Source organism: Crocodylus siamensis, chromosome 7 (genome assembly GCF_052110815.1).
Source record: "Crocodylus siamensis isolate JL-2025a chromosome 7, ASM5211081v1, whole genome shotgun sequence".
NCBI lineage: Eukaryota > Metazoa > Chordata > Crocodylia > Crocodylidae > Crocodylus > Crocodylus siamensis.
The window spans coordinates 84,262,223-84,279,109 of NC_143401.1; the positions used below are offsets into that span (position 1 = coordinate 84,262,223).

The following is a 16,887-nucleotide window of genomic DNA, read 5'->3' on the forward strand; positions in this document are numbered from 1 at the left end:
GGACACAAGAGTTATGGTGGATCCTCCACTCCCCTTTCCCTGCCTCAGATACATCGGCCAGATGCTGCTCTCCAAGCTGATGGGCTGTATTTCTGGCCATGTGCATTCTGCGAGTGCGTACATGCACGTGGCATTTATCAGTGACATTATCAGCTACACTGGCGAAAAAAGCCAGTTGACAATCATGTCAATTTTCCTTTTATCGGTGCTGGTCTGATATGGACCGATATATCTAATGTATAGAGGATAGCAATACCCTATATTCTGTGGCAGCAGGGGACAGGAAAAGGAGCAATGGACTTAATTGCAGCAAGGGAAATTTTAGTTGGAGAATAAGAAAGACTCTCCCACTACAAGGGTGTTCGAGCTTTGAAACTAGTGGTCCAAATGGGTTGTAGAATCTCCATCCTTGGAAGCATTGAAGAGCAGGTTAAAGTAACACTTTGTGGGGTGCTTTTGAAAAAAGTGATTCTGGCTTGACCAGGGGGTTGATGATAATCATTTGTAAACCCAAATTACTTAACAAATTGAATTTATCTAGGCAGTTGAGGAAGACTTTGTAGAAATGCGCAAGAATGACCCTGAGAGCATAACAGCTGATGATCTTCATCGAACTCTGCTTGTAGCAAGGTGAGCACTATTATGTTTTGGTGACTGAAAACCTAATAGGTCCTAGTTTTCTTTTAATGTTACTCTCTGTCTGCCACTTGTCCAAGTCTTAGCACCCATAGAGGACATGCATTCTGTTAAGAATATTGTCCTGGCTCCATAAGAGACACCGTTTTATGTCCACCGAACAGATGCCCTGGTTTGTCCCAGCACTTTATTGGAAAGCTGAAATATGGCTGTGGAGGGATCTGCAAAAAATGCCTTCCTCAATCTTGTGCTATTTTTAAGCTCAAGAAGGCTTTGTGAAGTATGGACAACTGGAGGACATAGTTGAGACATCACTGCTGACCGTTGTTTGGTTCTGAAACTTCCCACTGCATTGTCTCTTCTTTGAAGTGTTGCCAGAAAAAGGCACATGTTTGTATAACTTCCTATATTTAACACAACTGTTCTTGCTCTCCTAGATTTCTGTCTCTCAGTGCTGGGCAGACAACACTGTCAAGAGAGAGGTGGTTAAGAGCAAAGCAACTAGAGGCATTACGTAAAGCCAGGCTCCAGCAACAAAAATGCGTCAATGGCAATGAACTTTAATTCCTTACTATTTTGCTTATGTGACTATGAAATGTTTGTCTAATCCTAGGTTGAGGCAGCAATCAGATTGGGATACTGTTTATACAAGTTTTTTTTGTAGATAATTTATACCAAAAATTATGGACACTTACCCTTGAAGTCTGAACACGCTTAGTTTATATGGTGTTCAGTAAGTTAATACCTAACTTACTGATTTTATGAACCTTTTTGGAGCTTGTTTTGTAATTAAGAATTGGTAACAATGAGCAAATTGTTTGATATTAAAGGTTTAATACAGAAAGCATTGTGTAAACTCAGTTTCTTAGACTGTGTAAATTAAGCTTGATTACCAGAGAACTACAGGCAGAGCTCAGTAGATGAAGAACTTGACTTATTTATTCTCTCATGGAAACAAGTGAAATGTTAAAAGGAATTTTTAGGACAGAGACCTTTCATTTTTCAGAGGTGCACAGATTGCAGGCTTTTCCACGAAGCTTACACCAAGGGTGCTGTATCAACACACATTTAAAGCTCATTAGCAGGAATCCAGATTTTCCATTCATAACAGCAAAACATGGTAAAACCCAGATTTTCTCCTTTGAAGGAGAAAAGTGACAGTTAAGGCAGGTTTCTCCTTGCAGGCTGACTGTTCCAGTTCTGCACACATTCCAGGGTGGGGGGGGCACATGCCCCCCAGATTTGGGTGTGGGGCAGGAGTGAGCTGCCCTCCCCCTGGGGCCTCTGCAGCCCAGCAGGTGGGACTCAGCACAGCAAGACAGAGTGGGATGAGGCAAGGAAGCCACCACTGCAAGGCCCACAGTGCCATGGCAAGTAGGGCTGTGTGAAGCTTCGGTTGCCAATTTGATTCAGAGGAGATTTGGCAGTAAAATCAAAATCAGGAGACCCATTAAGAGGTCTGAATCAAATCGGAAGCCTCTGAATTGATTCGGAAAAAGATTCAGACAGATTTGGATCAGCCAGGCAGCTGCAGGCCCAGCCAGGCAGCTGCAGGTTCTCCTGCGGCTCCTCTGGCTGTGCCTGCCACTCCCCAGGCAGGGGGATCTATGGGAGAAACCCCCACGGCTGCCCTGCCCAGCTCCATCCCCTGCCCAGCCTTCCTTCACTTAAATAAATAAATGCCCCGGCTGTAGCCGCCCCACCCAGTGCAAGGCAGTGGGGATTGCTCCTAAGCCTGACACCCACGCAGCAGCTGTCCTGTAGCGCCCTGCCAAGCCATGCTTTGATAGACGGAGGTGCAGGGGGGCAATCCCTGCTGCCCCCACAACCCTGCGCTGCATGGGGGGTGGGGCAGGGACTCTGATCACCACTGCTACAGCTGGTAAGTGTGGGAAGGGGACCAGGCAGAGCAGCCATAGGGGCTTCTCTCACAGCTCCCCCCACCCAGGGAGAGGCAGGCCCAGCCAGAGGAGCTGCAGGAAAACCTGCAGCTGCCTGCCTCTCCCTCGCCCATTGCAATCTCCAATTCTGCCAAATTGAATGGGGACATTGATTCAAATCACTGTCCTCTGAATCAAATACTTCCCTATTCACACAGGTCTAATGGTAAGGCACCTCCTGCCTGCCAGGCAGGGGCCACCTCACCATGGTAGTGCAGTGGCTGCACCAAGCTTCCCCTCCTGGCCGTGCCATTTCCTGCCTACTGGGCCACAGAGGCCCCAGGGGTAAGGCAGCAGGGGACAGCTCACACCCATCCCCTAGATGGGCTCTGCTTCCCACTCCAGCCACATCTGGGGTTTGGGCCAGGTGGCTGCAGACTTGGGTCTCTGGTCCCATAGCCCTGGCAGCTGGGCAGGAAGTGGGGGCTGTGGGGGCAGGAGAGAGAGCCAGGGCACCTGCATATCAGGGATGCTTAGTGCCACAAAGCAGTGGGGGAGGACAGCTGCAGCTGGACCCATGTCCTGGTAAGCAAAGGGGACAGGGAGAGCTCTGGTTTTCCATGATAAAAACCCCCAAAATCAAATGCCAAAACGTATAGGTATTTAAAATGTATTTTATTATAGTGATTCAGGCACTGGTAGGCTTTCAAATTGCATTCAAGTTGTAAAAAGAAAATCTGAAAGCCTACCAGTGTGTGACTCACTATAATATATACGATTCACGCACAGATTTTTTTTTTTTTGGGAGGGGGAGAATCAGAGGATTTGTGATTTTAAAATAGATGTTATTATATTCTGGCCCAACTGGAAAGTTCCATCTCAATCTAGTAGAAATTAATACGGCATTTTTGCACATGTAAAGGAGTGCAGCGCTGGGCTCTTTAAAAAGCACCCCGTGCTGCAAACCTTGCAATTGTATAAGTGGCGAAATGCACGTCAGCATGCTTTTGAACTAACACGCATTGGAGGTTTTCTAGTTCAAAAGTGCACCACTGCCATTTTCTGCACACTGATACGCATTTTCACCACTTACACAACTGCATGTGGCACAGCCTCAATTAATTGAGTCTGCACTGGAGATCCACCACTTCAGAGCATCGCAGGACAGAAGTGCGCGCGCCTAAACGCCCCGAGTTCCAAATCACATATCACCAATTCCATGTGAACTAGCCACATTGTTAGTTGTGACTTGCAACCATCAGCCTTTATTCTCCCACTGCAGAAGTGTTTAAAGCAAACAGTACAGTACACACACACTCCAGTAGTGCCATCTTCCATGATAACTGAAAAAACAGGATTCAAACTAAAATCCTCTTTAGCAAGTTGGTGCAGCAGCTATTCCAACCCGCTTCAGTTAGATTCTCATTACAAAAACTTAAATTTCACATAGCTGAACTGAAGTTCATAAAAGTGACGAGAGATGTGTGAAAGATTTACAGTCTGGGCCTTTTTATTCACAATGGTAACTGGATTAGAAGTAAACAGGCATATTGGTGGCCTCAGAAGCAGACAGGCAGTCATCTCTGTGCAAGTGAAAGCCTCAACATGAGAGTTGGGACAGGTGGGTTTGTTTTGTTTTTTGAATTACAAGGACAAGTGCCTAATGCTCATTAAAAGTGAAGACTCAAAGCTGCCAAAACTCTAACAAGTAAAAGCAGGTGGAGTTTTTCTGGGAACTCTCCCCCATTTCCTCAAGTTACTTTTTGAAGAAGTTGTAAATAGCGATATACTACAGCAGGCTCTACAAACAGAAAACAAATGTCCCTTTCCCAAGGAAGTTAATCTAAACAGTCTGAAAACGGCAAACAATTCATCAAATGTACATCACTGTATTAATGTTACTTCCTCTTCGTCCTATGTGCCAAGCACACGGCAAGAACATCCTGACATTTTCCACTGCGTCTTGCTTTGGTTTTAGTGATGCTCATTTATTCGAATGCTTAAGGGAAATACAGGACCTGGACTGGCAGAGCAAAGCAGCAATTCACAGATTTCAAGGCCAGAAGAGCCCATTAGATCATTTAGTTTGACCCGTTTAATAAGGACCCAAAAATTTAATCCAGTAATGCTTTCATGAAGCCAAAATAATTTGGTCTGGCTAACATTTATCCTCCAGGAAAGGCATCTACTTTTCAAAGTAAAATTTCAAGGAGACTGAATTTACCTTGTTAGTAGAAGAATTTTTTTCTAAAATGTCTTTCTGAATATTTTTGAGATCCAGAGCATTTGCTGCAGGAAAGAGTAGCTGGGGGGAGAGAGGCAAAAGTAGAATTAAAAAACAACAACAAAACCCTTACCTTTATGGTCCTTGACTTTGGGCCTGGTAGGGGCCCAAATAGTTTTCTTAAGAGAAGTGAAGTTCCCTTGTCCTTCCTTTTCACATGAGGGACCGGAAGGCCTCCTTGGATTAATATTTTTTTTTTTTATTAAAATATTTCTCATGTACATCCCTCACATTAAAATACAATGATATTTTATTTTTAAATATAGGTCACAAATTTATATAGACACACTCCAGGAAAGAAAAAAAAAACAGAAGCCACATTAGTAAAATAAATAACAAAATTGAAACGGTTTATCAAAGTTTCAGACAGACGATCAGGTTTAGTTGATAATCACTTCAATTACACTAGAGAGGTTCTAAGACACTGTAAAACCATTATGACACTTGCTAATTTCTTCGAACACCACGTGCAGTCTATCTACAGTACATGTACTAAAACACAAGAGGCACTGGCTCTTATAACGGTGGTGGTTATAGTTACGAACCACAGTATAGCAAGATCCTGCTTTATACGATCTTTTATATAGATGTCCTACAATAGAATGGCAAGGCCAAGTCTGGGAAAATTAAATAACCTGAAGGCATCCTCACACACACATATATATATTGCTATCCTGTTCCACAAGTTCAGCCTTATCTCTGCAGATATCACACAGGCTGAATTGGTTTGAATCGAAAAAGGAACCATTTTGACACACACTGTATAAGCTGATCTTAAAATCAGCAGTACAGTTTTGTGAATGAATACATGTTCTGTTCTGCTGGCTTAAATCGCTTGGTGCTTGTATCCAGGCTGCAGTCAGAATGAATCAAATGTCACCGTGACGTGACTCAGCCAATGGGCAGTAATTTCTGGATATATTCAGACCTTGGTTTGTTTTATCCTGTTACATAGGTCAAGAAGTTACAGAGTAAGGAACTAGTTCAAAAGGAGAAACAACATACTTTTAACACCAGCAAGATAATTAAAAGGACATTGGCTCCCACTGGCTCTTAACAATAAAAATCTACAAACCCTAAGAAGTTGCCTTGCAGGATCTTTGATACTATAAATTTCTCTAAGATGTTTTATCCTTTAACTGGGATGGAAAAGGAAAGGGGGGGTGAAAGGAGAGTCTAAATTCCTAACATTTCCCCTAAATGTATGAAATGAATTGATTCCCACTGTAGAGACACCATTTCTTGAGGACTGTCTAGAACATCAAATGGTAACAAAAAAAACCTAATCTAAAAATAAATAAGACTAAAAGTCATGTCGGTAAATTATTTTGCTGGTGCAGTGCAGGGTAGGTAAGGTAACACGTGCAGTACCAGCCCCTTTGATACAAATATTCCACAGACATCAGAACACCTACAAAACTGGCCCAAGAAGGTAACTGTGCAATAGATTTTAAATGAACAGCGTGCTTGTTGAATCCCAGTGTGAAGGCTACCTGTTAAGTATAGTTTGCCCTTCTATCAGCTCAGCAGCCCAAGGAAATTCTGAAACCTGCTCAGAACCAAGTCAACTGGCATCATACACACACACACACACACCCCCCTACCTCCTGTAAACATAATTGGTATTTTGGATCCCAGTATTCAGTGGCAGTTAAAAAGGGGGCTTCTGACGTGAATTTCTGTTTATCATCTACAAGCCACAAGTGTACTTCCCGAGTTCAAAACTAAATCTGAATTATTCGTGTCTGGCATTGTGTAAACATTTCTTTCAGTTCATTTTGTTGTACTTCATTTCCACCCATTGGTTCTGCAGGGCTTTTCTGCACCTTTGCCACTGCAAAATTTATCCCTTGGGTCAATCCAGCCTGTGTAATACTAGCAACTTGGACCATGGAGCTGCGGATTTTAGCAAAGGGGGACACGGCTCTGCTGCTGCTACTATCTGCTGGAGAAGGAGTTGTGTTAAGTCCCGTTTCAAGAATGCTGGATGCAGATCCTGGGCTCTTATGAGATTTATTGGAGCAAGTTTCCTCAACAGCCAAGAACTGAGAGCCTGACTCAGAAAATAGCCCATCCAATTGAGATGGCCTGGAAGGGGTGTGTCTGTTCGTTTCTGACTGTGTTTCTGCTTCCTTGGAAGCATTATTGCTGCTTTGATCTGCTTCTTGGTGAGGTTGTCGAGAGCCGCTCTCTACCTCTGAAGCTTCTGTCATCTGGTTTTGAGCATCTTGTACAAATCTGTGGCAATACACATCAATGGGTTTAGAGAACTCCATCTCCATGCTGTCAGAAGGCATAGGTCTGTCTTCGCAACCAGGCCTGCTCTCCCGGGTGATGTGGATTTCAGAAGGAATGTGAATGCTAATGCTCACATCAGTGCTACTTATAGACTGAGACCGACTGCCTAACCGAGGTGCTGAAGCAATAATACCACAGCTGGGCAGAACGTAGTCTGTCTGCCCTACATTCTCTAAAGAGTCAGAGAACTGCTGGTCGTCATCAGACTTGGAATTTGTAAGGAAGTCATCAGAATGGAACGAGTCGTTATCTGATGATATATCGATATCCGATTCAACGCGGAGTTTAGGATCTGTCACTGGATTTTCCAAAGTTTCAAGGCTACTGTCTGATTTCCAAAGACTAACTTTCAAGTTTGGTTTTAGGAAGTTGACTTTCATTTCAGGCTTGGTAAAGTTTCCTAACTTCCGAAGATTTCCAATATTGACATTGGACTTGGTTTGTTTCACTTTCTGATTAAGAGATGAAAACTTGCTCATTAAGTAATTCTTGCCTTGGGCCAGAGATCCTCTGTTTTGGGATCTAATACCAATGATGTCTTCATGAGGTTTACTGCTCTTCCTGCAAAATTAAAGAGAAGATAATTTCTTCTACTGTGCACTTAATCAAGTAGGTGTAAATTATTGTGATTTGAAAGCACACCACCTCCATGTGTGCCATCTGAACTTATTAAATGCAAACACAAGCAAATGAAACAATATGTGTAGAACCATTATGAAAGGTGATTTTTGATTGCTTGATGACATAACCAAATTAAACCAGAACAGAACTAGTGTTGTGGCAACTGTTTTTCTGCTAATATTAAACATCAAACATTTACTTCAGAGACCAATAGTTTTGGGCCAATTATGGTACAGTAGTTTAATACACTCCCTACCACAGAAAGATACTGACTTTGGATCTTGAAATTATTTTCTATACTGCCTCAAAACTCTCATTGTCTGTCTGGTTTTATCTGAAGCCAAGTTGCCAGATAATTCTTAGCTATCTATTATTCCAAAGTACTGAAGCTTAGAAACAGTTGGTCTCCGAAAACCTTCTCTTGCTGTCTGTCCAGTACACAAGCAATTGCTTATGTTGGTTTCCTCCCATGTTGCCCCATCACACTTAGCAAAATACAGCTTCCTACCACTCTGAATTAAAACTTAGAGACGAATACCCACCACTCCAGAAGTCGATATAAGCAGTATGTTCTCTAACCTCAGGCTGATCTCTACCTTGAAACAGTACAGCCCATTTACCTTCTTTCTCCATGAAAACATAGCAGCTGTGATACTGATTGGAGCTACGGATCGACCAAGTCCGGTATCTCATCTGCCCAGTGTTTCAGAGGAAAGTATAAAGAAAGCCTGTAGTGAACAGTTATTGAGTAACCTGTCTATGGGGCAAGTAGCTTTTCAACCCCTCCTACTGAAGTTGATTAAGTCTGAAAGGTACGTGGGAAGTTGAGAAACTGGTGAAAACACAAGTGGTGAAGATTAACATTTCAATATATAATAGTGCTGTGTGAAGCTTCGGTCCCCAATTCAATTCAGCCCAATTCTGTGGCCAAACCTCCGAATCCGAATCGAATCAGGAGACCCTTTAATCTCTTGGAATCCAATCAGAACCCTCTGAATCGATTCAGAGAGATTCAGCGATTCAGACAGACACAGCTTTAAATGTTTTTTCTACATACCTCAAGAGAGCACGCGGTCATCAACACTGTGATGGTGGGGCACATGGAGCGACCCACAAGAGCGCAGGGGGCTCCCCAGAGCACTCGGCAGCAGACCTGGAAGTGGACCAGAAGCACTTCCTGGTCCTCTGGGAAGCAACTGGTGCCTCCCGTCTGGGGTGACACCTGGGGTCCTCCCGTGGCCAATCACCAAGCCAGGGAACATGGGGTGGGGTGGGGAGCCCCCAGCGCACTCCCCAGAAGACCCTCAGGTCCACTTCTGAGTTCACCACCAAGCACACGGGAGGCCCCCTCTGCAGTCCTGTGGGACGCTCCATCCGCCCCAGCATCGCAGCATTCACAAGCTGTGCCTGATACCTCAGAAGGTATGTAGAAAAAAGTATTTAAAACTGTGTCCATGGTTGAATTGCTGTTTCTCCCAATCAGCATCGAATGTTCAGCTTCGGATTCAGCCAAATCGAATCAGGGATAGTGATCCGAATCAACAAATCAAATCACTGTCCCCGATTCTGGCCAAAACCAAATCCATGTCAAATACGGCCCGTTTCTCACACCCCAATTATACAACTAATGAGGCCTCAAAAACAAGCATGCTTCAAGCATTTACCTTGGGAATAAATATACCGGGATAACAAACTGCAGAAAAAACATAGAAGTTACAAGAAATATTGGTTCATCTCCACCCCCACCAAAAAGGATGTTAGCTTTACTCATTTAGGTTGTTTTCACTTTTGACATTTATAAACTTCTTAGCAGTTCATCTGTACCAAATACAAAATACCCTGCAACCTACTATATGAAAATCGTCTCTACTCAAGTGAACCTGAATTCTGACCTTGCTAAGCACTGCACTTTTCCAAAGTATTTACATCGCTAGACTCAGTCTCTAACCTTTCTGAAGAAATTCTTAATGAAGTACCATCTGTGAGCAGCTGATATGAAACCTCATGCTTTCTTCCAGCGTAATAGTCCCTTGAATATAACAAAAAGAGTTCAAGAACGCTTAATACATTTTTGGCAATCCAACCCCCTCCCCATCTATCAACATCTATTTTGTGACAAAATGATAGCCCAAACGTAGGGTACAGTCAGCAAATCCAACACTTGGATATTTAAAAGTTTGATTTGATGGATTAAGTCTCCACCTGCAGTCTCGCCCCTCTGTGGGGTGCTATTTACAAATGTTTCTGCCATCTGAGCTGTAATGTAGCACAGCTACATTTTCAGCTATGAAAACAACTAACGATATATAGCATTTTAATCTTTCTGCTTTCAAAAAAGCAAGACCAAAACCCCATCTAATTTGTTTAGAATATTATAATCATCAAGTATCAGTACTATGAAATCCACCATCCTGATACTTTAAGCGATCAATATGCCTTCTCCAATAGGCAAGATTTGTCCTCTTGCAAAAATGTCTACCTTTTCTTTTTCCCTGCTCCTAATCAAAGGGACTCTTACGAGCTTATCCCCTGACCTCGTGTGTCCCCAGATCCAATTATTCAGTTCTTTTAACTTTTCAGGTGTTCCTTTGTTGTTGGTTTGTTTGGGTTTTTGTAAGCCCTGTTTAATAAAGCTGTACTATTACAGCTATAATTTTCAAGGCACAGAAAGAGGTTGAACTGCATGGCTTCCAAAAGAACTATAACAAGGAGAGTTATATTTGCTATACAAGTAGTCTTTAATTTCTCAATCTGTTCTTTTAAAATTTTAGGTTTCATGCTATAAAACCTCATTTCTTTGCAGCTACCATGAACAGTTCTGGACAGTCTGCAAGGTTAATAGTCTCCAAACAGAAATACTGATTAACTCTCAAAAATAATACACTTGATGCCACACTGCCACCTTCTTTAAGGCTGAGCCAATACCAACATGCTTCTTTAATTTCACTAACTACATTTGTCCTAGGTAGCAAGCAAAAGGAACAATGACCTGGAGCTAGTAATAGCCACATGCTAAAGGTAATGTAGAGACAAAACAACATCATTTATTTGGTTTCTGTAGGTTGCCTTTCTGCTGAGTCGTCTTAAGTTTGTTTTCAGGCACAAAGGCACACTGAAAGTACATTTAAAATTCACCTTCTTAAACAGCTTAATTTTGCCATCTTCTATCTTGTTAAAATTTGGCCATTTTTTTAGTACGGCACTGGTAGCTATTCTTGCTTATTAAAGCAGTGTGAAATAAATACATCTCCATTCAAAAAAGGCAGACATTCTTGAAACTGTAATTTTTTTCTTGATGGTTTCTTCAGATATAAAAGAGAAAATAACATGCTATATATGCAGAGTATATATGCATCCTCAGACTGTCTTCATGTGCAGAGTTTGGAAGTATCAACTTTCCAGTAGATCGCATCAAATATGACAAGAACCAAGGACAGCCCCTTGATGATTCAAAGGATCAACACTGCAAACAGAACGAGTCATTGATCCTGAAGTAGTATAAAAATTGATTGTAAAAATGTCCATTCCATTTCCCCCAATATCATTTTTAATGTTCTCTTCTGCTTAAGCCTTCTGTTCAACCTGCTTCTTCACACTTGAGCTGCATTTGGAAGCAGTTTCTCCATCCATACACTAGCATGTACGTGAAGCCAGACTCGGCAGACACCTTCCCAGAGAAGATTTCTGAAGGTTTTGTCAGATGGCAGCAGCCATCCCAGGACTTTCATAGAGAATACCTAGTGGGGCAATGGTTTTTTTACAGTGTACTGCTCTTCACTATTTCACTTCAAAGTGCCAGATGAAAACACTAGGCTCAAAGGTGATACCCCAAGAATCAAAGACAATTAGCATAAGCACTGACACTGAACGCTCTTGCTAAGCCTAATGACATGGCACAATACAGCTCTGGGCAGATATACTTAAGCTACTTTGCATCTAGCTGCACTAGCACACCACTGCACATATATTAATAAACCCTGTTTCTCAGCAGGGCTGATCAGCCCAGACAGACCACGCTACCATGGTTTCACTGCTTCCATTATTCAAGCCAACTCATTTAAAGCAAACTCAGGTATCCCTGAATGGCCCTGCGTTGTGCCACGTAGACATATCCTCAGCATACTTCAGCACATCACTTTAAGGCGTCTTCCATGTTGATTGGTTTGAGGTCTCTTGAAATCAATGACTCTCCCACCCAAGCTCAGGCAATGTCCCATCTGTCTGATGAGGTGAACTAAGAAATACTCCTACCACATATGCAGCAGTTCCAATCTAGTATTTTCTTGTGTTAAGCCATAAAGTGAAGCAGAGGTCAACAGCCTACGGCCCGGATCCAGCCCATGAAACCTTCGGATCGGACCTAAAGACATGTGGCTTCAGCGGTCTTCAGCGCCAGGGCATCTGCTCATGCTGCCATGGGACAAATGCCAGCAACGGACACTCCTCCTGTGCAGCCAGGGAGACTAGCAGTGGCAGCAGCAGGGTCCGAGCACCTGCCCATCTCCAGCCTGGGGTGGGTCACTCCAGCCTGCAGCCAAAAAGGTTGCCTACCCCTGGGGCAGAGAACCAAGAGCATCTCATTTCACAGGTTGTGGCTTCCTACTATACTGCGGATGGGCAAGCATTATATTAAAGCAACTTCACACATGCTACTGTCACAAAAGAAGAGGGTACAGCATTTTATTTAGCTTTGATTGTTAAGATGGCAACATAGTACCAGCTTCAAGATGGGTTCCTATCTTTTAAAAAGTAGCCCATTTCCAGCCTCCAGCATTTAGGATCCAGGAAGTTGTGATTCAGAGACTGTACCCCAAACTCCCACACTCAATAGCTACTGATGCACCTTCCCTCCAAGAATCTGTCCAGTAAATAGCATCTTTTTGAACCTGGCCAAATTGTCAACTTCCACAGCATCTGGTGGCAATGAGTTCCACATTTTAATTACATGCTTTGTGAAAAAGAACGTCCTTTGGTTATTTCTAAACTTACTACCTACTGATTTCATTTTATGACCCCTACTTCTTGTTCTGTAACAAATGTAAAGATCTGTAGGGGCCTTAACAGAGAAGCAGTTGCCATCTTGAACTACTTTTCATTGGTATACCTTTAGAGACACAAAAAAAACAGGTTTTGCAAGCAACACAGAACTGATGGAAGAGCTAACACAGTATACCGTTGCTGAGAGTACCTTTTGGGACACTTGTCTTCCTGTTGCTAAGAAAGAAGTAATTTAAATAAGGGGTTTGGAGATTAATGTCACAAAAAAAACCAAATTACACTCACCTCTCTAGCTTCTTTTCAATAATGGGCACATCTAATCCCATGGCTTGCTTCGTGATTCGCAGCATCTCTGCAATGCACTGAAGGGTGTCTGAAATCCAATTAGCAGCCTGTCAGACTCTCCTAAACAAACTTTTAAAATCCCACATTCTAGCAAGTCTAATTTTAGAGGCTCTTTGTCACTTAATTAAAGCAAAGTAAATTACCTCCTTTTTAACACTTAGCAAACCACAACTGAGTAAAGGCTACAGTTGATATGTAGATCAGCCTTCCCCACCCCCCCGGGCCTCATGCTCTCTGCATTCAGATAGGAATCACTGTTGGTTCAACATCTGGGGAAAATGGTATGGCTCAAGGTATGGATCAAATCAAATGCTGATAGGACTTCTTATAATTGTTGTTAACATACAATGCAAGGTTACTGCAGGAAGCAAGACTTTCTGCTGTTAAGTGTTTTATTAACTAAGTTAAACAAATACAGTACCAAGCATTTTAGTCACAAATTACACTGACTTAATCCATACCTGTCAGCCACTATGACCTTGTTTAAATGCATCCTGCCCCAACCATCAACAGAACTCAATCCATCCAGATGCTAGAAAGAAATACACTGTTTTAAAGCTAACCAAATGTGAATTAACATCTTTCACTTAAAAAGTGAACACCTGAGTAACTATCCAGTCAGTCTCTTTCAGTTACGTTCTCTCTTCCCATGTCTAGAATGGGGCCATAATGAAAATCACCTTTTTAATACAAAGCTCCAAAACCATGGTTAAGCATCATCGTATTAGCACACTGAAAACAATACAAATATTTTGTACCTTTCCCATCTTCTTCAGGGTTGCGCATGACAGCTCGGAGGGTATGAAAATAACCACTTGTTTCTTTGTATCTGTAGTGCAACCTCATGCAAGAGAACTTGGGCTTTCCAAAAAGAGTAGGTTCAGGACCTGAAAGAGAAGCCAAGCCTCCACATTTTAGGAAGGTGAGGCTCATTTTTTTCATGAGTTAACAGAACGACTATTGCAACACTGTCAGCAATAACCTTCACTTGAGAGAAGAATGAAAAAACACACCATTTTCTGCACGTGTTCCCTAGATCTGCACACACAGCCTCCTATGTATGCTCATGGCAGTTGCTGCATGTGTGTCTGTTTGCTTTTTGAAGTTCCTGGGTGGCAATTTGGGCCTCTAGAATAAAACTGCAAGTAGCAGCTAAATGCATATCTTAGTTGGCTACTCTTAAGTGTTGTGATTATCTGCAGGATGGAATCTGGAGTTTTTGGCAGAGGATACCACTGGCCTAAATGTATCTGTTGTCTCAGCTAAACCAAGAAAAACACTTCAAATATTGCAAAAGATCTTTCTTTTTGTGGTTCCCCAGAGAATAAATCAGTGGACTTTTATAGCAGGATGGATGTAGTCCCCTGGACTTCACAGAAATCCCGTATTTGGCTTTCATTCATCACTTCAGCTTCAATGTAGAGGCAGACTACAATGTGATGAAAATATTCTTTTGTATTAATGGCTTGGCCCTCCACCTTTTTCTCTGGGAGGATACCAGTTGCCATCTGTCTTGGTTGAGACTGTATTGTTTGGGCCATTAATACAAAATAATATATTTTCTTCATGTCGTAGTCTGCCTCTACGTTGAAGCTGAAGTGATAAATGAAAGCCAAATACGGGATTTCTGTTAAGTCCAGGGGACAACATCGATCCTGCTATAAAAGTCCACTGATTTATTCTCTGGGGAACCACAAAAAGAAAGATCTTTTGCAATACTTGAAGTGTTTTTATTGGCTTAGCTGAGACAACAGATACATTTAGGCCAGTGGCATCCTCTGCAAGTGCTCTAGATTCCATCCTGCAGATAATCACAACATTTAGGAGTAGCCAACTAAGATGCTCATTTACCTTCTACTTGCAGTTTTATTCTAGAGGCCTAAACTGCTACCCAGGAACTTCAGAAAGCAAGCAAATAATAAAGTGATGAGTTGGTAACACTATATGTAGAGCTCAAAACAGATCTTCATCTCTATAAAACTTAATTCTGGACATGCCTGATGAGGAACACTACCCAGCGAGTACTCTGAAAAATGTGTTTGTGCAAGTCTGAAAGAGCTGAATTCTAGCAGCATTCTCCTTTAAAATGGAAAGAAGCTCTTTCAACTGTTAACATCTCTAAGACATGAAAGAAAATATAGTCACAAACACTGTAGTGCAATTCATCAGACTGCAAAATAAAGGATACCAGAGAATACACATCCTCTTAACCTCTACAAAAAGGGACATCTATTGACTAGACCTGTCTAAATGATGACAGACTATGATATTTTGGAAATTTTTTTGTAAGTGGATGGGACTGATCATGGATCACACTTCGATTTGATTCAGATATTTAACCGCTGCAATACAAAAGCTTATTATTAAATTGGTTCCAATAAGGCTCCAAAAACATATCAAAAGGCTTTTATACTGAGCAGTGTTATGTGAGCTAACTGGAAACAGAAAGGTGGAAAAGATGGCTGTTGAAAGCATTAAAGACATTTGAAATGGTGATCTCAGACTACCAAAACTGGAGAACAGGCAAGGCGGTGGGAAGGTATCAAGCAGATTGCCCCATCCCCTGCTCACACTTATCCCCCGCTGGCTGTTCCCCACTTCCCTTCCTGCATCCCCCACCACTACTGCCTTGGGTCTCCTACTGCCCCACAACACTCCCCCTGCCCACTGTATTCATAGCATGGGTTAGCAATAAGTACAAATAACTACTATTCCAAGGGATAGTATGGAATGCAGTACAAATGACTTTCTATTCTTACCTATTTCAATTTTCTCCAACGCCTCAAGGCTTAGTCTTTGATACTGATTTACTTTGTCAACTTCATCGTCATAACTAGACAGAGGAGGGAAACAAAAAAAGTCAAGTGTCCCAAGTTGTATCTATTTACTCACAGCAAAAACCCACTTACTTACCAGGCAAGGATAAGCTGTAAGAGTATTACAACACTTCATATAAATTGGGTATGTTTGTTAATAAACATACAGTACATGAAAAATTAAAGAAATATAATTAATGACTCACTAGGCCACATAGTAGGCAGAATTTGAAAGCAGCAACAGAACATCCACATCCTTGTGGGTAGCATCAATAAGACTAAAGGAAAGGAGGAAAAAACAGATGTACAAGGTTTCTTTTTACAATACAGCTACAGTTGTTACAAAATGATGCATCTTGCTGGTGTGTCAAAAAATGTGGGTTTTTTAATTAAAAAGTAAGGGTTTTTGTGAATTCTCTCTTGTGGGACCACTTGCCTGGTTGGAATAGAATTTGATAGACTTTCAAATGCAGGTGGCCTGAAGACTGCTCTGCATTCATAAGCGTATCTATCCCAACCAGATACTTGGTCAAATAAAAGATGTATTGCCCACAAAAATACTAGCCTCTTACATATTCCTGGACCAACACAACTAAGCACAACTCTGACACGATTGGAAAAAAAAAAAAATGAAAAAACAACAAGTAATTTAACCTAGTTTGGTTATTTTAATTATGGCATTACTTGTGTTGAAATAGATCTATAATTTCTATATATTTTTTAAACTATAAAGGCAAGCCAACGCACTGTCGAAACGCCTTATTAAACTTGTGCTATTCAAACTGCATACACAAACTAAATCTACACCAGGCCAAATCTGCTTAAGCAAAACTGTTGATTGGGATTATGAATCTTGTGAAAAAGCAGTATTAAACACCCACCTTAAAGCACAGGATGCTTGGGTTTGGTAAGAGGGTATAATATGAGTTTTCAAGACCACATCAACCCCCTTTTGTTTTTTCAGTACAAATCACATTCTAAAGCAATTAATTGCTTCAAGGACATGGTC

At 41.8% G+C, this 16,887-nt stretch overlaps 2 protein-coding genes across 4 annotated transcripts in view; one reads left to right on the plus strand and one right to left on the minus strand.

The window, feature by feature from the left end:
• The window catches only part of MCMBP (minichromosome maintenance complex binding protein), a 32,427-nt gene extending 30,944 nt beyond the window's left edge, over positions 1–1,483 (plus strand). For both annotated transcript variants that reach the window (XM_090058551.1, XM_090058552.1), the window contains exons 15-16: positions 542–630; positions 1,074–1,483. In XM_090058551.1, the coding sequence (XP_089914677.1) occupies positions 542–630; positions 1,074–1,200 (216 nt within the window). In that variant the 3' untranslated portion in view covers positions 1,201–1,483. The remainder of the gene's footprint in view (positions 1–541; positions 631–1,073) is intronic.
• Positions 1,484–2,736: 1,253 nt separating this feature from the next.
• INPP5F (inositol polyphosphate-5-phosphatase F) overlaps positions 2,737–16,887 on the minus strand; it is a 109,273-nt gene continuing 95,122 nt past the window's right edge. The window contains exons 16-21 of one of the 2 annotated variants that reach the window (XM_090057591.1): positions 16,085–16,156; positions 15,822–15,895; positions 13,821–13,949; positions 13,003–13,090; positions 9,668–9,748; positions 2,737–7,659 (exon numbers count right to left, since the gene is read on the minus strand). In XM_090057591.1, coding sequence (XP_089913717.1) covers positions 6,525–7,659; positions 9,668–9,748; positions 13,003–13,090; positions 13,821–13,949; positions 15,822–15,895; positions 16,085–16,156 — 1,579 coding nt within the window. In that variant the 3' untranslated portion in view covers positions 2,737–6,524. The remainder of the gene's footprint in view (positions 7,660–9,667; positions 9,749–13,002; positions 13,091–13,820; positions 13,950–15,821; positions 15,896–16,084; positions 16,157–16,887) is intronic. The other variant, XM_090057592.1, reaches the window with a different exon arrangement.